We start from the raw sequence: 19,784 nt of genomic DNA on the forward strand, positions 1-19,784 counted from the left end.
ACCTCCAGTAAATTCTGAAATCCAATTTGCAGGTCTAAAACAAGTCACACATTTAATTAGCCTGATAATTAAGAAGACTGAACTGAACTGATGTTTCGATTCACGTGTTCACAGCATTATTTAAAAAAAAAAATGTAGTCATATGTATACATACTTTTGAATACTTCATTATTAGAATTAGAATATCTGAAAAATCATTGGCGTGTTTATTTTATTATTTTTTATACCGAAAATATTACACTTACCATGTGACAAAATGCTGTTTTCAAGACAAAGCTCGAATAAAAAGGCCAAACATAAATATAAAACAATATTCGTTTTACTCCATTTCACATTTTCAGCATCTAGCTTTACTTTTTAGTTTATAGTCTCATAGTTTTCGCCACATCCTTGGTTATTACTGTGAGATTAAATGGATAATATTTCAGACAGCACTTAAACTCAGCACAACATCTGCCAGGGACGCGAACGCGCTTGGGGCGATGCTGATAGGAGGACCCGCCCTCCTCCTCCTGCACTTGTCAAAGGGCACTGATCGCAAATTACACCACAGTCATGCCCACAAACGCTCACGTAAATGACACCGGGACAACCTGTCTCCTAGAGTAATATACAGACAGGACATCTTTCAAACTCACTTTTTCTAATTAGATACCACAATGTTGCCTTTCAAGAGAACTTTTGAGAGCGAGAAACACCAGCTGCAGGAGCTCAACAGCAGACTTGGGCAGTATCTTTCCAGAACGAAGCAGCTGGAGCAGGAAAATACGCATCTTATTACTGAAATAAATAAACTCAGACAAGCAAAGACCGCGGAATGGGAGCCGAATTGCAAGGGCGAGATGCGGGATCTGAGGAGAATGGTGGGGCAGCTGTCGTTTGAAAAGTCCCAGGCTGAGATGGAGAGGGAGAAGCTATGGCGGGAGTTGCAGATGGTCCAGTCTCTGTGCAGCGAGCAGACTGGTGTGTGCAGGGACATCAGTGGCGAGCTGAAAGGGTGCGAGAAGGAGCTTTATCACGCTCACAAGTCCAACGGTGAACTCCAGCAGCGTTTATTTCAACTAGAAAACGAGTGTAAATGCTTGGATGATGCGCACAGACAAGAAAAGGACCATCTCCGGCGTCAGGTGGACTCTCGGATGGTACCAATCATCACGCATACCTATCGCGGGCCTCCATCGGCCACCATGGAAGAGGTGCAAGAGTATGCCCGAGGTCTGTCCGAGGGATGGCTTGAGACCTTTGATATGTACCAGCTGAAGGTGGAGGAGATGGAGCAGTCCATTAAAGCGGACCAGGCGAGGCTGAGTGACATGCAGAGGGAGAAGATGATGTATGCCTCAGAGTTCAACAAATTACGCACAGAGGCGGAAAAACAAGGGCACATTCAATTCCGTCTCGAAGAACAACTGACGCACATGCAGGAGAAATTCCGGGTGGACTTCAGTGAATATCAGGTGAGGAAATAAAATCATTATAGGCCAACAAGAGGGAAACCCACATTTATGTTTCAGAGAGACCTCAAGAGATTAGGAGATGCATTTCTATTTCAAGAAGTCCCAAAATACATATACATATGATACCATTTTTAAAAGAATCCGAGAGAATAATCTCCTCTATATCACACTGAGCCACAAGAGAGGGGGAGGCTACTCCCTTTTTTGTCCTTGCCACACCCACTGTGCTTAAAGGACCTGATGCAGCTGTCAGAGGCTGCTACAAATAATCACACTGATTCTTAAGCACAAACGATTGTCTAAATCATTATTATATCATCACACTCTAGGTTTACATTTCAAGCAGGAACTACTACGATAACTCTGGCTTCAGCCTGTCCTAAAAGCATACACGTGCAGAAGATACTTATAACCAGCATCAAGTGGGGTCTGATAATTCTGTGTTCCCTTAACTGTCAAAAGCACTTTATCTTGCGTGTAACATTTGACCTTAGTATAAAAGGATTGAATAGCGTGAGTATTCTACCTCTCCAGTACTTTATAGCTGCTAGATTACACCAGCCACTTAAACCAATTAGCTGCCAGACTGACAAATCCTTATTAGCCTCTTTAAGGTGGAGTCCTTAGAAGGTCAGTCAACTACAAATGACTACACGGGTCATACACTTTAGGGATATCTGCAATACTGGAACTAAAACACATTCCTCACACTTAAAATAACCCTCTTTTGATGGATGTCAAATGTTATCAAAAAATGCACATATGGCAGAAGCAGTCACCAGATTAAATGGTTAGTTTGTCTGTTCGTGGGATCAGACTTGAATTTAACAAGAAGTGTTCAGCCAGTCCGCCATCTTTCTGCATTAGAAGTCCACAAAAAAAACAAGCGGTTACTCAAATCAGAAACAACACAGATTTACAAAGTTAACAACAGTGTTAGGATGCAGTAAAAATAAAATGTGGTCAAACACTTTGGTGGTTAATGGTTAACAAGGGAGCAGAATTCTCACAGTATTTTCAGTTAAATTGCAGGGTTACACAAAAAAAATGTAATACCCAAATGGACATACCACAGACTTGTAAAATGAAGCTTTGTGCAGCATGAAAACTTTTCTTTTTTCTTTCCCCACTCCAGATGATTATTGAGCAGCTGGAGCATGAGAGGAACATGATGGCTGACACTATTGCAGAAAAGATGCGAGAGCATCAGCAGCTTCTCCAGGTTAAGATGGACCTGGGCATGGAGGTGGCTGCCTACAGGTAATGATCTTGTTTATTTTGTCAGTTAAGACTCACCTGTTCAACACTGCTTTCAAACACTGACCGTCTCTTCTGCTTATCCTCCCTTTTATTTAATTTGATCGTTTGTTTGTTTGTATTTTTGTGTCACTCACTCACTTAAATGATCACTTTGAGTAGACTAGACATCTTAACAGTAGCTATGAGAGCTGCAAAGCTCATCAATTAGTTGTTATTCAATTACTACTTGATAATCGATTAATCGGTTTAAGACATTTGACTAATTCCAGCTTCCTAAATGTAAATATTTCCTGTTTTCTTTACTCCTATATAACATTAAACTGAATTGTGAACCAAACAAGAAATTTGAAAATGTCATATTGGGCTTTGGAAACCTTTTTGACATCTTATAGACCAAGTAACTGATCCAATAAATGAGAAAATAATCAACCGAATAATCGACAATGATAATAATATTTTGTTGTAGCCCTATATAACAATAGCTGCAGTCCATTAAAGTGTCCCAGTGACACACAGTGACAGGACCCTGAAACTGAACCAGCTAAATGGAATTCAGCCCTTTTTTATTTTATTATTGAAACCAGTGACATGTATGTAGTGAAATGTCTTCAGTTAAAAAACTCTTAAGTTTCTATACTTTTTGTAAAGGTGATTCAATTATTACTCTGGTTCGAGAGGTATGAACTTTTCAAACTGGTGATGAAATGTAGTACGAGTATGAAACTGTTTGGATTTCAGTAGTAAGCTTCTTTGTGAATGAAGAAAGTCATCTAATATTTAAAAGGGTTCATCCTCTCTTTTCGCTGATGTTTCCATGCTTTCGAGAAGAGATTACTGGTGAAATAAGCCTCCCACTGCTTGAGGTTACTCTTAGCTTAATTAGTGATTTCATTAAACACAAATAGAAATCAGCTGCTTGCTTCCTGCTGACCTTGACACTAAGTCACCTGAACTTCACTTAGATACACTGAAGTAGTAGCTCACATCTTATAAACACTACATGTTTCTCTTATGGTTTATTTTAAGTGTTTATATTGTGGTTGATCATATCTGGCATTTCATATCCTGTCTCCATGCTCCTAACATAGCCCGATCACACAGGGGCACATACTCAAAGACTATTTTTACTGATAGTTATTTATAAAGCAGTTAAAGCAACATAACGTAAGATTTTAGCGATGTAGCGCCCCTATAGTTTCAGAGGGATATTTATTTATACACCGCGGTCGTAAATATTGACAGCTGTAACGTTACACGTGCATTTGTTATGATTACATTACAAGTCAATAACATCAAGCAAGTGCCACAACACAAGACATGGCAAGCCAGATAATATTACGTACTAGTCCCAGAGGCTCCGCTGTCCACTCACCTGGCTCTGCTTCTTGCTCGACACCTCGTATCGCACATCTTCACTGGTTGTTGATGTTTTTGAGGGAATCTAAAATGCTGTTAGTATTAAGGTAATTCTCATGAAGTGCTTTAGAAGATTCTCTGCTCCAGTGTGTCCCTACATAGCAGATTCTCTGCTGGCACATGTAGTTTGTTATGAATTTTTGGAATAGGCAGAATATTTTCCCGGAGACGTGGCAGCGGCATGTGTTTTTTGTGTGTGTCACAAGTCAGCTTTTGCTTTGGGGTTCGTGGGGAAGTGTGGACAGCCCTCGTAACTGTTATTTTTAGGTCAGTCTTTGGGAAAGCAGTCTCCGGAGAGGTTGTTCCTTTTTGAGGCACGTTGATTTGCTGTTATATGTTTGTTGAAGCATGGCCAAGGAAAGGTGAGCTGCTAAAGCTAATTATTATACAGCTTGTTATGTTTTGGATGATTACCACCCTATATGGCCAGGTCCTTGGTTCATAACATCTTGTAAGCCTGTTGCGTTTAGTTTGAGGGGGCTGAAATGGCAGATCTGATTGATGTACACCGTCTTGTGAGGTATTTGTCTCTCATCTTTTTTTAACTATATATGGTAAAATGTATTTAGTTGAATAAGAGGATAACCAGTGATTTTATTGACTTATTGTCTTCAAATATGTTTTGTCTGGTCTCCTATTTGTTCAGGGCTCTGCTGGAAGGTGAGAGAGTGGATCTGCAAGATGCTCATAGGAGGGTGACTCAACATCAAACAGAAAGAATAATAGGTACCTGTATTGTTGTTACATGTTAATCACTAAAGTACATTGTAAACCTAGTTTTAAATAAATAGTTGGACATTTTGGTAAATATGCGTATTTGCCTCCTCGATTCCAATCTCATATGAGAGTGGTGTCGATCTTCTAACCTCTTGTCAAGAAAGCAAATTAGCGTATTTCCAAAAATGTTCAACTATTACTTTAAGTATCTACTTAAATATGCCCATTCATTCTCCGCCTCAGATATAAGGATGCCTTCCCAGCCCTACACTCCAAGAACGTCCACCTTAACCACCAGACAACAGATGAATACCAGGTACACGCCGCCGACTTCAAACCTCAGAAGATCCCCTGTGCCTCCCTTTGGGTCCACCAGTCCCTCTAGGGTCATTCCAATTTCAGTTGCAGCTAGAGCTCGCCATCAGAGTCCTGCATTCCAGGAGGGACATGATCTCATTCACCAAAGCTCGCACTGCCGCCTCTGCTCCTGCTACCACCAACGCCGCTGTTGCCAAAGATAAACCAACAGGCCAGAGTGAATACCAAAAAGGGCAACATGTACAAAAAACAGCAGCCGAGGAGAAAATTGTGAAAGTCAAACTGGGCTCTCCTGTAGAAAACAAAGTCAGTCCCAACAAGTCCTCCACTACTGAGACCAGATCAGTGAGAGTGGTGTCACCGCCAATGATGAGCATGAAATCTGAGACAGAAAGCAAAACGCAAGTGTCAGATGAGAAAGAGAGAGATCATTTTTATGGAGGGGAGTTCAGAGATGAAGGGAAAGCAGCGTCTACCATGGTCCCAAGTGAGAAAAAGATATTAAATTCTGTGTATGTCGAGGAGATTATCGAAAAAGCGATGAGACCAGTAGGTTTGGAAGATGAGACATGGTCCTCTGGAGAATCGAAAATAAGGTATCATGTGGAGAAAACTGAGCAAGACGATGGAACGACTAAGACACAGATTGTGTTGGAGTCCAAAGTGGAGGAAGAACTAGATTTGTCTGAGGACTCTGCACTGAATGAATTACTGAGCCAAGGGGTTATGAAGGTGTCACTGGAAGATATCAAGGACACAGCAACAGGAAACATGATCAAGAACCTGCTAAGTGGCCTGCAGGGAGCACGGACTTGGAAAATAAGTCTGTCCATGTGGAAATCATTGAGGAACCGGTGGAGTCTTACAGTGATGAGGAGCTTGAGGTTGAGTCCAGATCTCGTTTTTATGAGCCCTCCTCACCATATTTTCAAATTGAGGAGCTAGAAAATGTCCCTCATGGCGCTCAAGTTCAGAGGAGTGAAGGTGATGCGATGACAGATCATTTCAAGGGTGGATCTGTACAAGTTCAAGACTTTACTAGAGAGAGTGAATCTTCATATTTCTCCCATGAACAAGAGCCAGACGAGTACTTTGTCTCTACACCAGATGACAATCTTTCTGAAACCGAGGACGGTGGTGGCATCACCTCATATGGCCATTATGGTATCGTAGATGACCTGTCAGATGAGAGGTATTATCAAGATGAAGGTCTTCTCTCCAAAAGAGTGATCGTAAAGGAAAGTGACGAATACCAGTTCATGCCAGGCGGTCACTCGTTTGTCAAGGAGAGTTTCCCAGAGTGCATCATTGAAGAAGAGGTTCGCGTCTCCCCTGTAGTCCAGGAGTCAATGCTCGAGTTCCTGAGAGAGGACTCTTTGGAGCCCAGAGAGCAGCTGAAAGGAGCTCTAGAGAAGCTACAAAGCTCAGTGTCGGGTCCACTGAGGGAGGAGTTGGCTTTCCTCACAAAAGCGAGTAGTGAAGGTTCACAGAATGTGGCGGTCAAAAAAGTACAACAGTCAAGTGACAACGGCAACATGACTATAGTTGCAGAGCTGAACGTCTCTCAAAGTCTGGAAGACTCTGGACTGCTGGAGGCAGAAGATGATCCATCTGAAGAGCAGATCATGGCAGCTCTTAGATCTTCTAACCTAGGGCTTGAGAAGGGTGGAGCAGGAGTGGGATACAGCTTCAGAGTCTCCAGAGAAGAGGATGTAGCGACTGGTGAAGAGTTTGAAGGCTTCACTAACAAAGGAGGGTCTGCGTCTGAAGTCACCGAGAAACACATAAAACTGGGGCCATCAGAAAAGTCCTTCACCTTCCAGATGGGCGTCCAGGGCAGCCGTGCTGAGGCGACCTCAGAGCAAGAGCTGCAATCTCACATCTTGGAGACCCCGGTGAAGATTTCTCATGAGAAAAGAGTTGCAACAGTTTACCTTGAAAGCCCGACAGATGATTAAGAAAGAATTTGGTCGTACATTTTCAAACTAAATGCATGCCAATGTCACTTATTGAAGTGCACATTGCAGAGGTTGTCCACACACATTAATGCTGTTTGCAGACACTATAATAATGCTGTAAGCTTTGCAGTAAAACATTTATCACATTGATTTTGGTGTGCTCTTTTACTGATTCAAGCTAAATTCAGTTACAATGACCAGATTAACACAGTTTGATTGTGGCAATACTATTAAAAATACTGATAACGGCTAACTAAAATGGGCTGATTTAAGTTAGGATTGTAACATCTACATATTGTAGCAATTGGTGGTCAATACTGATGGAGTGCTGCGTTGCTGTGCGTTACATTTTTAAAGATGTTCATTTATTCTCTCTAGATTTCTCTATTTTTGTACTAACCTTTGCTGTCTATCTTAAACAGTCCGTTCTGCAGTTTACAACAACCCATCACATCATGTGTCGGCCATGTTGTTGAATCTACTGCAAGCCAACATATGAGTTATGAGGTGCTGTGAACAGTTTGCAGATTTGGTCTTTAATTCTTTTTTTGACTTGGGCACTGCTGCCAAATGGAATGCTTTTTAGTATGCACTGCATCCTGAAACACAGTAGTTTATTTGAAGCAGTAGTCAGTGATGTGTACAGAATATAGTGAAGCTTGTAGTTGAGGACAATATAGAAGAAAAAAAAAAGATATAGGAAAAAAAAATGGTAATTTGTCTTAAGAAACGTTGCACGTTTTGAAAGCTGAAATCAAAGTGTAGTGCAAGTAAATGTGACACTTAAGTGATTGTTAAGGTGACTTACAAAGTCACTTATTTTCAGATAATTTAACTTTACATTACACATTTTAATTAATAAAAAATTACCCAGGATACAACAATGTGGAATGTTTGTAAAATGTGCTTCTTTACATAAAAAGCAAACATTTTAATCTATTATATAATATACTTATATATACTATATACTAATTATACCATTTAAAAGCACCAACAAAAGGGTTTTCAATTTGAAGAGCATATAGTAAAAACAATAAGAAGCAGTAGAAAAATCATAATGAATTCATTGATAGTGTTGTTAAAGAAATAATAATCACATCTGATTTGGATGCGTCTTGTCTGGACGCCTTTCCGCTTGTAGATATTACTTGAGTGTAAAGCAATGTTTAGCGTGAATGCCATGCTTTTATAAATATGTTCATTTTCATTGTTAGAAATCTACTAAATGAAACCTCAACTAAAAAGACTTGTTGCATTTAAGTGCCCAGATACAGCATATTTCCATACATTCTCCGAGCAGTCATTTAAATTGAAAAAACTGTTACATCAGTGCACTTAAAATGTGGCTAAATTAGGAATTTTTGTTACTGTATATGTATGTACAGTGTAATCTGGACAAAGTGCCATTTCATAGCATTAAAAATGTGTACATCAGCATACAGAAAATATATTGATGTATAAAGAATGTGTAATGAGTCAAATGTTCAATAAGTGTTGGTCACCATGGATAGTCAACATCATTGCTTTTATTGACATAATGATTTCTATTGAACACATGGCATTGTTGCTTATTGGTGAAAAAGGTTCCAGCCCTCATTTGGAAATTGATTAACACAATTAAAACCTATTGTGGGTATGTTTTCTGAGTGAGCATTTCTTCAACTTATGTCACCTAATGTAAAAAAAAATGTCATCAAACCATGTAATGCCAGTGGACCTGTATTATCTAAAACAGCGGTCCCCAACCTGTTTTATGCCACGGACCGGTTTCATGTAACACAATATGTTGAATATATATGACGAAAAAAAACGATACGGCCGGCATAAAGACAAATATAAAGTGCATAAAAAACCTCACCATCACGCTGAATTAGTGGGAGCCCTGAGCTTGTGTCTCTGCAACAAACTGGTCCAATATAGGGGTATCAATTCTTCACCAATAGTAAAAGGGCTTGTCTTTTGACTCCTGATGTTGTCTTTTAAATGTCTCCTCATTGAGTCTTTTCTCTTTTCCAAAAAAGCTCTTTAAAGACGTTTGTTTTCCACTCATTGTTGCTTGTGGGCTTCATTTTTTGAAGTAAAGTATCATCGTGACAGACGAGCGTCTTGACATGTGTCACGAGACACAGACGCACAGACAGATGTATCCAGTGATTTTTCAAAATAAAATATTTTTTTATTCAATCTTTTTGTGCGGCCCGGTACCAAATGACCCACGGACCGGACCGGTGGTTGGGGACCACTGATCTAAAAGACAGACAAACTTCTTTAATGTTTAACTACATGTCAGTAGTTCTAGGTCCAAACCGGAAAGATCATTGTATTGACAAAATATAAAAATATTCAATATTCAATTTTACGAGTCAGACATTAAGTTTCCATCATTCCCAGCAGATGGTACAACTGAAAGTGTGTGACGTTTTGATTTCCTTCTACCATGCCTCTGCTGTCTCTCAGCCACCTCTGGTGCCCTGTGAAACATACATTACATGTCTGCATTACTAAAACTGTTACTTCAACTCATTCCACTTAAAATCATACCATTACTGTAAATAAAATCAGTTGATTGGGAATTTATGACCGGGAAAAACAAATGTCTTAATATAATATAAAGTACAGTTTAATTAGTTCAGCAGATTTACCGCGCCAGCATGTCCACAGCCTTTTGTGTAGCTTTGGTCTTCTTGTGCTGAGGACTGTACAACAAACTCTGGATCTTCAGGCACTGAAAATTAAAATAAAGAAAACAGCAGAGTAAGTGGTCAGTGGAAGATGAGAGGTGTGACTCATGCTTGAGAGGGGAATAGACACTTCCTAGCAACATGTGAATGCACTAAACATCCCAAAATAACTACCGTTGCAGCCCAAGGTTCAGATAACACCTGTGCTGACTACTCAGTGTCGGGACAACAAGTGGAATCTGCTAGATTTATTAGGAGGAATCAACAACCCAGGACTCTGAGGTGATTAACTCAACAGCTTTAAGACGCAGCCGGAGTCATTTCCCCCTCTTCATTAAGTTTGGTCCAATGCAGGTCCAAATGAGTGCATAGCTCTATGACATAAGAAAATATTACCCAATTTAACAGAATGCAGAAAAGTCAAACTTTTAACAACAAACACATGTATATGCGTGCACACACATGAAGTTTCACAACAAACAGATAAAAGCCTGCTTGTCATTTCTGGAATCGTCATAAATTACAAGATGTGAAGAGAACTTTATTAAAAACAGGGAAAGAGGGAGAGAAAAGTTTCCCTCTTCACCAAGGAAAGTAAAAACACTTCGTAATCTGGAACAGATCCATTTGGCCTCCTGGATGTTTTCACTGTTGCTAAGGTTGATGTAATGGAAGGCCTTTTTTTTTTTCAGCAGCACTACAGAGGAAGGGGGAAATGTGAAGTGTAAGTCTGTGTGTGTGCCATTGTTCTCCATGTTTATACAGTAGATCATATGTTCTCTATCTACTGTAGGAGCGAGGTTTCCTTTGGAAAAACAAAGTTCTTCAATCAGAGTGTAGATGGTTTCATGATGACATACGTATCTGCTCTGTGTCAGGGTACTTTAGAAAGGTTACTAGTCGGACGTGGTGCTGAGAGAGTCCTGATGTACCCTGTCAAAGTCCCCCTCTGCACTGACATTTTAGATGTCATAACAAAACAACATAGCAACCGAGCTCCTTTACTTACAGGCACGTCATCACTAGTATCAAGAAACCCCAATTTACTGGTGTATTTTAGTAGGTTTGATGGGCGGCAGAACTGAGCTCATATGGCAAACATGTGTAGTCGTACTGTGTGTGAAAAACAAAAACATATTACATAAGGAATAAAGTAAAACTGCAACAACTATAGAGGAGGAACATAGTCAAATTAGCTAAAGGGCTGCTGTGTATTCAGTGCATGTGTGCTGAAAGACATAGGAATGTCACTTTTGTTTCAAAGGACATAACACTATGCCCTCATTAATTGGGGTCAGTGTCCCTTAAACTGACAGCAGTTAGCAAAATCTGTCAGGCTTGATCCAGACTGAGGAAACACAAAGTCCCTGTGTGTGATATTTTACACCAGGGACGACAGCTCTGCACACTGCACCCTTCCAAGATTAGCATGCAACTCTGATAGCGCTGAGCTTTAGGGAGGATGCTGGTAATAGCTCATCTCAACGTGACAGGGACTCTTTGTGTGTATATTTTGAACTGGCCTCTCACTGGTGTAGATGTACACACCCACTGACTCCTGGCCTTTTAGTAAACCCTCCCAAATACTTTGGCAGGGACAATGTGCTGTTCTACCCTGTCCAGTATTTCTAATATACACTTATAGGTTGTAGCCAAAACAACCATTATAGTTGTGCTGTTTGTGTTCCGTAACTTGTTATTACCTTTGTCATGGTCCTATGGGCCTGCGTCACCCTGCCCTCACTCATCTCCACACTTCCTATCAGCTGAAGGGTGTCTGCTACCTCAGCACTCAGGTCACCAAAAGTAGATCTCTTTGTAGCGAGAGAGGCTCTCTGGATCTCCACACATCTCTGCAATGGTACATTGAGAATAGGTAAATCATCACTCGCCAGTGATGAGAGCCTCACACGGGTTAGCAGGTGGAATAAATCCCATGACAATTACAAACTGAGGGTTTTTCCACGGTGCGGCTCTATGACCAAAATGTGTGTGGATAATGAAAATCTGCTTTAGGTTGCAAAATTGCATGAGCAAAAACATGAGATTTCAATGATGTTCAACTGTTCTTACAGGTTAGAAATGAATGGTTGTAAGTGTGTGTGTGTGTGTGTGGGTGTATAACCTCTTGCTGGCCACTGAGTAGGAGGAAACGACAGAAATCATCCTGGGTCGTGAGAAAAGCTGGATCCTGTGTTCCTGCAGAGTTTTTGTATGCACTTAGACTCTGCTCAAAGTAGTGACCTGCAGAATCTACACCAGCATGGGAAAAAAACATACAAAAGATGCAGGTTAAATTAAATGATGGCAATAATTGACAGAATAACTGAACTTTACATAGCTACCACGGAGCATACATTAGCCTCAACATAGTTGACCACACTGGTAGTGAACCATACTGACATGAAGGAACTTGGACATGTCTTCAATGAGACCATTATATGTCTGGTTTCCATAACACCATCTTAAAGAATTTGACATATAGGAAGACAATGGGAGATTCAGATCCCACTTAACCTCTCGTTGCATATCGCGCAGGCCTAGCCTGTGACCCAGAATAAACTCACCATTGTGGTGGGGCTCTGCTGCAGCAGAAAGGATGAGAGCCAGGCTGTGGGAGATCTGAGCCCCCTCCAGCTCCTTTGGGCTGTGACTCATAGCAACGGCATGGGCCTAGCAAAAACACCCCCGTGAAATAAGAGATCACATATCACCAAATAAGAGGTGTGGAAACATTACCTAACAACAAAGCCTGGCACCGTCTCAAGAAGCCATCATGTGTTTATCTACAGTGTGTTGTGCTGTGTGAGTGATATGACACTTGCCTTGGAGAGATGCTCTATGGCTCGGTCCAAATGACCTTTGCCCTCTTCAATGGCGGCCATGTCCCGATAGACCAAACATGTCTTCTCTGGCTTACCACAGTCCTTCAGCCCTTGCAGAGACTTCTGACACTGGCTTAAGGCCTCCTCTGGTCTGTTCTGTCTCCTATAGACCCTATAGAGTAGAAAGGACATACAAATGGAGAGACGGTCAGAGACTGAAAGACAAACAAAGACAGTGACCAGTTTAGCCCACTATAAAAAGCATCAGGGCAGAGTAATGATTAGAGCGCGTACCATTCAAGTATGTCTGTCTGCATCCCTGTGAAAACATTTGCTCTGCCAAAGTGTTCTTGATCAATATACTTAAACATTAAAAACTAAAATTACCAAAAAAATTATATCCAATAACACTCTTTAGTTAGTGTATTATAAGAGTACATTACAGAAGTAACTGCTTGCAGACCCTGCAGAGAGGTGAAGGCTTTTGGTTGATTGCTGCAGTTGAAGCCTGTTGTTGACTATAATAGGGAAAGCTTGCACATTGCCTTTTTAATTGTTCTTGGTTGCATCCTTTCACAAGTCTCTAACTGTCTCATGTGGGACTGAAGGTTACACTGCTCCTAACACACTCACTACTACAGCCTCTCAGACTCAGACAAATGACTCCTGCAGCGCGTTCAAAGTCTAAGGTGTCTAAATAAGGGGATGTTCTTGCTGTCCCAGTGGAAACCACCAAAGCAAAGCTGAAGATCTAAGCCAGGTCCCTGATGAGACAAGGTTAGCGCAGAGTTCTACATCTAACAATGTGTCCCCCATCTGTACATGTGTTGTTGCTACCAAGTGCTTAGGCTTCACATGTTTTGCTGACACACAAAACAGAGTATTCGCCACAGAGCATCAGGCTGAGAGAGGATGAGATGATGACTGCAAAGACTCTGGATCCCACCAGGCTACTCTGCTAACAGCTTCAAACGGTCTAATGGACTCTAAATTTAATTTAGCTCTACAGTCAAGGGGGTGGCCTTGCTCAGAGGGTGCACCGCTCACTAATATACAATCTCTAGCTACATTGTTGTCACACTGCAGAACAGGAAACCCCCCTCTCACAAATCTTTCTCCTGACATCCAAACTGTACAGAGTAAAGTTGTGTGTGGTTACTGAACGACGAGCTTAAATACAGAATCCACACTGAAGGCAATCTGTAACAGCATGCCATTAGATTTAAAGTTTCATAAAACATGCCTTCCAGTATTATGAGTTCATGCAGTATGTTTTATCCGGGGCAAGTCTGTGTGAGAACCTAAAGTCTAAGCTTTTGTCATGCTCACATCCAAGGACTACATGGATCTGGGTATTCATGGCTCAGTGTGTTAATGCCAGCAGCACAGGTTACAAAAAACACAGTGATGGCTCATTACTTTGAGTATTCCCATGAATCTAAGATTATCCTAACATGCAGTGATGGATAGTAGGAGTGTCCCGCCCATGAGTGTTCATGAGGCAGGCACTTGAGGTCCTTTTAGGGCAGCAGCGATGGCTGAAGCAGAGCTACATTCCAGCATGGCTCTGCTCCTGCCTTTCTGCCTGCATGGACAAACATAGACAATACCCCTCTATCCTCTCATTCACTATGCCTCCTTACGTATTTCCTGGCCGGACGGTAATATGCCACATCCCATTGAAAATCTACTAAGAGTCAACAGGGCAGGGAATTAATATAATTAAGGATCTGTAGATGTGTTGCCAAGCAAGCCACACAGCTCTCTTTTGTAAACGTTTTCTAGAACATAGTTGACGTAAGTTTGCTTTGGGCTCTCACTCGGAAAAATGAAACAGTAAGGCAAAGTGAAAACAGAGGTACAGAAACACCACAGCTTGCTCCAGCAAATCTGTGCGGTGATTTATGCTGATGGAATTCAGATTGATGAGGATTTTTATTGTGTGCCTCGGGTAGAGGTGGGTAAAAGATTATGGAGAAGAATACGATATAATAACTACCTCTTCAGTCTCGTGTAGTGACCCTCAATCATGGCCAATTACAACTAGATCCCTGCCGCTTTTATTTCACCAACCTAATCAGAAACAATTTCACAACTGGATCAGAGCTACCTTTGTTGGAAGGAATACAAGCAGACGTTGGATCCCAAGCACAAGAATACCTCTGGAGTTTGGCGAACAATAGCTACGCTGTGTGTTTACACTATCAACTAAGAAGTAGATTTATGACAGCAGTTATAAAGAAGTGAAGAAAATAAATGATCCAAGCTGCCATGGCCAAGTTTAGAATATGAGAACACACACACACACACACCACACACACACACCCACACACACACAATGGATCTAAACCCAACATTAAATATCCCATCTGGCTGATCATAAGTGCACACCTTGAGTGAGAATATAAAACCGAGCAGAATGTTTGGACCAGGATCTACAAGAGAGTCGGGCTTACTTTATTGTTGCAGGCTTTGGTGGGAACATTCCCCTCCATCACAACAGTGTTGACTGACAGAGCTTTAGAAGCATGCCAAATTCTTAGTCATCACCCAACAAAAGAGATTTAGCAAGCTTACACACCAGCCAGAGTCTGCACATTCTTTCAATTACACACACATCATGTAAACAAACTGACTCTCTGAAACAGACCAAGATGGCATCATTTACAAATTCCTATTAGTGTATCTCACCTCAGCTGCTGATAAGGCTTGTTTACTGTAAACGCTGCAGGAGTATTGGTTGAATTTACCTCGCAACAGGATTTTCAAAACAATGAGTCCTACATACAAAGCTTACCTGTAAGATGGGGTTCCCTGTTAAAACACTGTCACTCTACTACTGTCTTTGCTTACATACTCATTTATAAAGACAGAATATGTTGTTCTACATCTCTGACAGTGTAGCACACACGCTTATAGCATGGATGATACATGCACTCATGTGGAAATTACATACATACAAGAATAAACAGAATGCAAATGAACATAAATACATTAGTTGGGTGATCTTAACCCAGGTAAGGCGAAACTTAATTTCCTGGCTATGCTTCTAATTTCACCCACAGTTATCTAAACTGCCAAGTAGCTGCTATTTTTATGTTACCAGGCCACAGTTCCCTTAACAGATCAGCAGCAGAACATCAAGCTTTTCACCTCTACTCTGTGCTTGGTGTCTCCACCGTGATCCACTAAGTCTTTAATCTTTTCCTGAGGATGTAGTACTGCCCTTGGGACCTCTGTTGTCAATACCAACATCAAGTTACACATGCATATTGTTAAATGGTAGACACAAATCAATACTATGTAAATGCTACTTGGTGGGAGGTAGACAAAGAAGCTTGGAACAAACAAAGCATTTGAGAGCTTTACAATATCTCAAAGAGTCAACTAGACTGTAAAGGTAATATCTAACTGTAGTATGAGGGGAGTTAATAATTAAGGAGGGAGAGAGAAAAACAGAAGCAGAAAGCATGTAGAGAAAATGGAGAAATTCTTTAAAAAAATAAAAAAAGGAGAAATGCCTCTCTCCCATCTGTGCCTGTGCTTGAGCTGTGACTGGGATAGTGGACATTTAGAAACGTCCCCTACCCAGCAGGTCTGTACAACTGCTGGACCGGACGACAATCGGGGTAAATCCGGATTGGTTGTCAGAAACAAGAAATAATGGTGTTTGTTCTTGAATGACTAGGTCAAAAAAAAAATCAAAAACCATAACATGGTAGATGTTTTGCTCATTTGCAGGAATAGATTGCCATCTTGTGGCCAAACTTAAATGTAAGGTAGTGCATTTGAAATTGGGGGTTTGCAAAATAACAAATATTATTTAGTTATAAATAATCTAGGCTATACTGTTTCCTGTCTGGAAATACTGACCTGTTACCTTTTAATTAGCAATGGTACCAAGTTATTTGGCTGACCTGCTAAGACATACTATAGGCTGCAAATGCTTGCATTAAAGCCTTTATTCTACTGTACATTCTCACTTTTCCACAACATATCTGCTGTGTGTTGCTCCTAAAACAAAACTATATTTTCTACTACTGGACCTGGATAGACCCGTGGAGATTTCCAGCTCAGTCTTCATCTTCTCTTCCTGGTTGATGCCACCCTGTTGATGAAGCTCCTCAATAACTTGTTCTGCCTCCAGAAAAGAGGATTCTGCCTCCTCAAGAGTTGAAAAGAGTCAAGGAATTATTAAGCTTCAGTTTGATTTGATACATCTGTTCCATACATTATTGTAAAACATATCATGGCAAGGATATTTGGCTTTAAGCAGTGAAGCGCCTCCCTGTGTGATGTGCACGTTCAGGACACACTGGAGAACATCAAGCTTTTCACCTCTGCAGGAGGAGATGGAGGAGCAGAAAGGCAGCAGCTCTCTGGCCAGGGCAGAGTGCTCCTGGGCCTGCAGTCCCCAGCCTGAAGGTACAAATAACCATCATCAAGAGAAAATTGAACAGCATGCAAACTATAAATCTGAACATTATCCCCAATTAACTTTAATTAGCTGGCTATGGTTTGTGTATTTGTTTTTAGAGATAACTTTGTGAAAATGTGTTTTATAACATGCAGTCAAGATTTACAATGTACTCACAGTATTATCTTTTTAAAATTACCTTTGAACTGGAAATATGCTTTAGCCAGTCTGGCATGTGCCTGGGCTAGTTTCAGATGTCCATCCCCATATACCAGCCTAGTCAGAGCCACACAGCGCACCAGGTCCTGGATGCAAGCATCAAACTGAGCCGATAAAGTAAATAACAGTCAGTAAGTATAACTTCTCTTGATAGCCTACTGTACCATACATCAAAAGCCATATCAATAATAAGTTTTTCAAATTCAATTTCAAAAGCTGCCTGATTTTCAACCTTATTGAAAACTTTATGTTCCAACTTAAGGAAAAGAGATTTGACTCTTATGTGAAGTGTGTACAGCTGAAATGATAAGTCAATTTATTGATTGGTTAATTGACGGAAAATACATTACCTACACATTTGATTTTCAATTTACTGTTTGTCATTTACAAAGTAATAATAATAATAATAATAATAATAATAATAATAATAATAATAATAAAACATTTTATTCGGAGGAGCCTTTCAAGACACCCAAAGACACCTTACAAAATACAGGAGATAAAAACAGCAAAAACAATGAGAGGGAGAACAGACAAACAAACAGACATATAGTGTAGACACAAAACAAAGCGCAATCCATATGAAAAGTGAGAGTAGCACACATTCACTGGTTTTAGCTTCTTGGGTTTCTGGATTTACTGCTTTTCTATGTTTTAATATCACTGTAACTGCCTATTGCACACAGGCAATCAGAAACATCTGGATACTGTTATGGCATATGAATAATCAGGTTTCTAGTACAAAACCAGCATGCTATTTTATGTTAATGAAACCTATAGCCTACTGTACCCACCTCTAGGTTGTCTTCAAAGGCCTGGGCTCGGCTGTCAAAGTGTTTGAGCTTTTCTTCAGGTGCCATCATAATAAATTCCTTTTTAGCATATCCTGTTTGTGAGGGACTCAACGAATCATAGTAACAGGAAGGAGATGCATTCACGCCCCTGTTGGTGTTCCCAATACTTTCAGGGGATCTACAAGTTTGGTCAAACAAGGTATATCAGTATGTCAGTTTTTTTTGTTGTTTTTTTAAAGGTGGACGTACATTTGTGGAAAACAAATAGTATATGGAATGCAAGAGGCCTCCTGAAAACCTACAAAGTAGCCTTAACTAATAGATACTGATACGTAATGTTTTGGACCTTTTTTGAGGTACGTAGCTAACGTTAGCTGACATCAACATCTACCTTAAGTGGTCAACGGGAGCACAAGTATCAGTAGCTTAGCTAAGAAGAAATCACTTACTCAGCCGGAGACTCGGAAGAATCGGGTCGTGTTTTTGTCATTGTGTGATCATAATCCATTTTTTACAAACAATAAATGTAACGCTAACGCGCCATCAGCCGTTTGTGTTCTTTCCGTTTTTGTTTCCTTGGTTACAGTGCGCGTGCTACACTAGCTAGCGTGACTGACTGCTGCTGCTCTTCCTCGTTAAATGTTTCATTACAAGAGAACTTAACGGGTGTGCCTAAAATAACCGAAAACACTACTTTACCTTACGCTATGGTGCCTAAAAGGCAACTCTAAAGGCATGCCACTTACAGCTAGACTCTGTTGTCGGTTGTCACGGGACTGAACTAGAGTTTCAATAATAAAACCTTTCCTGAAGTGCACTGGCACACTGAGGAAGTGGGGTGCATTCAAGAACCGCACTGAACAATTTAGATGTCTTTACAGCGTGATTAAGAATTATGACATCAGAGTTTCTACTTAAATCGAGCTGGTTTCTGATAATGTTTTCCCACACGTGTTCTTGTTTATGTTGCCTGATTAGGCTCGAACCAACTTGATTGACAGCTATGTGTCTCATGTTAGCTTTGTTGCTCCTTTTTTAGAGTGGGACCAATAACCATTGTATTATTTTGTATTAAACCTTTATCTTTGTTCTTAGAGTTTATCTGTGAAAATGCAGACATAAAGCACAAAAATGACTTGATCAGGGTAGGCCATTATTGCATCATCTTTAGGCATCCTTTTTAAAGTCAAAGTTTAGTTTCAAGACCTCCGTTTAAAAAATAAAAGTGTTTCCTCCCATAGGTTGCAAATTCCTTAATTGATTTGTGTTAATCAAATTACTACACAGCATAGATATAATTCCAACATAGCTAACAACTGTTAATAATGCACAGAGGGGGGATGACTAGGGGGTTGGTTAACAGGGGTTCATCATGTTATTATTGCCTCAGGGGGCCCTAACAGGTTGCCTTTCAAGCCTTACTGAAATGCCATGCAATCTTAACTCTTAAAAAAATAATAGAATTATCATTTAAATCCGAGTTAATCTCATCTCATTAATAGTGTTATCAAGTGTATGTGAGAATCTTAACATGTTTAGAACATATGAACTGTAGTATTGTAATATCTCCACAAGGTGTCAGTATAGTTACACAAGAGTAAAGGTCCCAGATTGTAGGTTTACAGTTGTCCTTAAGGGAGTATTATAATATTGTTGTGCTCTTTTAAGAAGTGATGGCTGAGATGTTGGCCTCTCCTAAGGGCATGCTCACTTCAAAGTGTT

The 19,784-nt window shown here is 40.4% G+C and overlaps 2 protein-coding genes across 4 annotated transcripts; one reads left to right on the forward strand and one right to left on the reverse strand.

The window, feature by feature from the left end:
* The first annotated feature begins 531 nt into the window (after positions 1 to 531).
* synm (synemin, intermediate filament protein) lies at positions 532 to 8,923 on the forward strand. The gene is given in 6 exon segments (XM_029434071.1): positions 532 to 1,457; positions 2,593 to 2,717; positions 4,780 to 4,859; positions 5,094 to 5,281; positions 5,283 to 5,972; positions 5,975 to 8,923. Coding segments are annotated over 6 exon segments (3,033 nt in total). The 5' UTR covers positions 532 to 659; the 3' UTR covers positions 7,127 to 8,923.
* A 357-nt stretch (positions 8,924 to 9,280) lies between these two features.
* Positions 9,281 to 19,018, reverse strand: ttc23 (tetratricopeptide repeat domain 23). 3 transcript variants are annotated; one of them, XM_029434838.1, is made up of 11 exons: positions 18,512 to 19,018; positions 18,063 to 18,240; positions 17,249 to 17,354; positions 16,895 to 17,051; positions 16,679 to 16,804; positions 12,633 to 12,804; positions 12,375 to 12,480; positions 11,933 to 12,060; positions 11,511 to 11,660; positions 9,769 to 9,851; positions 9,281 to 9,597 (listed from the first exon to the last, which is right to left on the reverse strand). In XM_029434838.1, the coding sequence occupies exons 1-11, from the start codon at positions 18,568 to 18,570 to the stop codon at positions 9,483 to 9,485; spliced, it is 1,380 nt and encodes a 459-aa protein (XP_029290698.1). In that variant the 5' UTR covers positions 18,571 to 19,018; the 3' UTR covers positions 9,281 to 9,482. The 3 variants fall into 3 exon arrangements, with proteins under 3 accessions (XP_029290698.1, XP_029290697.1, XP_029290699.1); XM_029434837.1 differs by having other exon boundaries at positions 17,249 to 17,372; positions 18,512 to 19,016; XM_029434839.1 differs by having other exon boundaries at positions 17,249 to 17,372; positions 18,809 to 19,015.
* Positions 19,019 to 19,784: the final 766 nt, after the last annotated feature.

This window comes from Cottoperca gobio, chromosome 6, assembly GCF_900634415.1.
Source record: "Cottoperca gobio chromosome 6, fCotGob3.1, whole genome shotgun sequence".
NCBI classification, from domain to species: Eukaryota; Metazoa; Chordata; class Actinopteri; order Perciformes; family Bovichtidae; genus Cottoperca; species Cottoperca gobio.

Coding starts and splice junctions, on each gene's coding strand:
- ttc23 (XM_029434837.1), bottom strand. CDS start 18,570: ATGGATTATGATCACACAATGACAAAAACACGACCCGATTCTTCCGAG. Junction 11,661..11,932: donor TACTCAGTGGCCAGCAAGAG/GTTATACACCCA, acceptor GTACCATTGCAG/AGATGTGTGGAGATCCAGAG. Junction 9,598..9,768: donor GCTGTGGACATGCTGGCGCG/GTAAATCTGCTG, acceptor TATGTTTCACAG/GGCACCAGAGGTGGCTGAGA.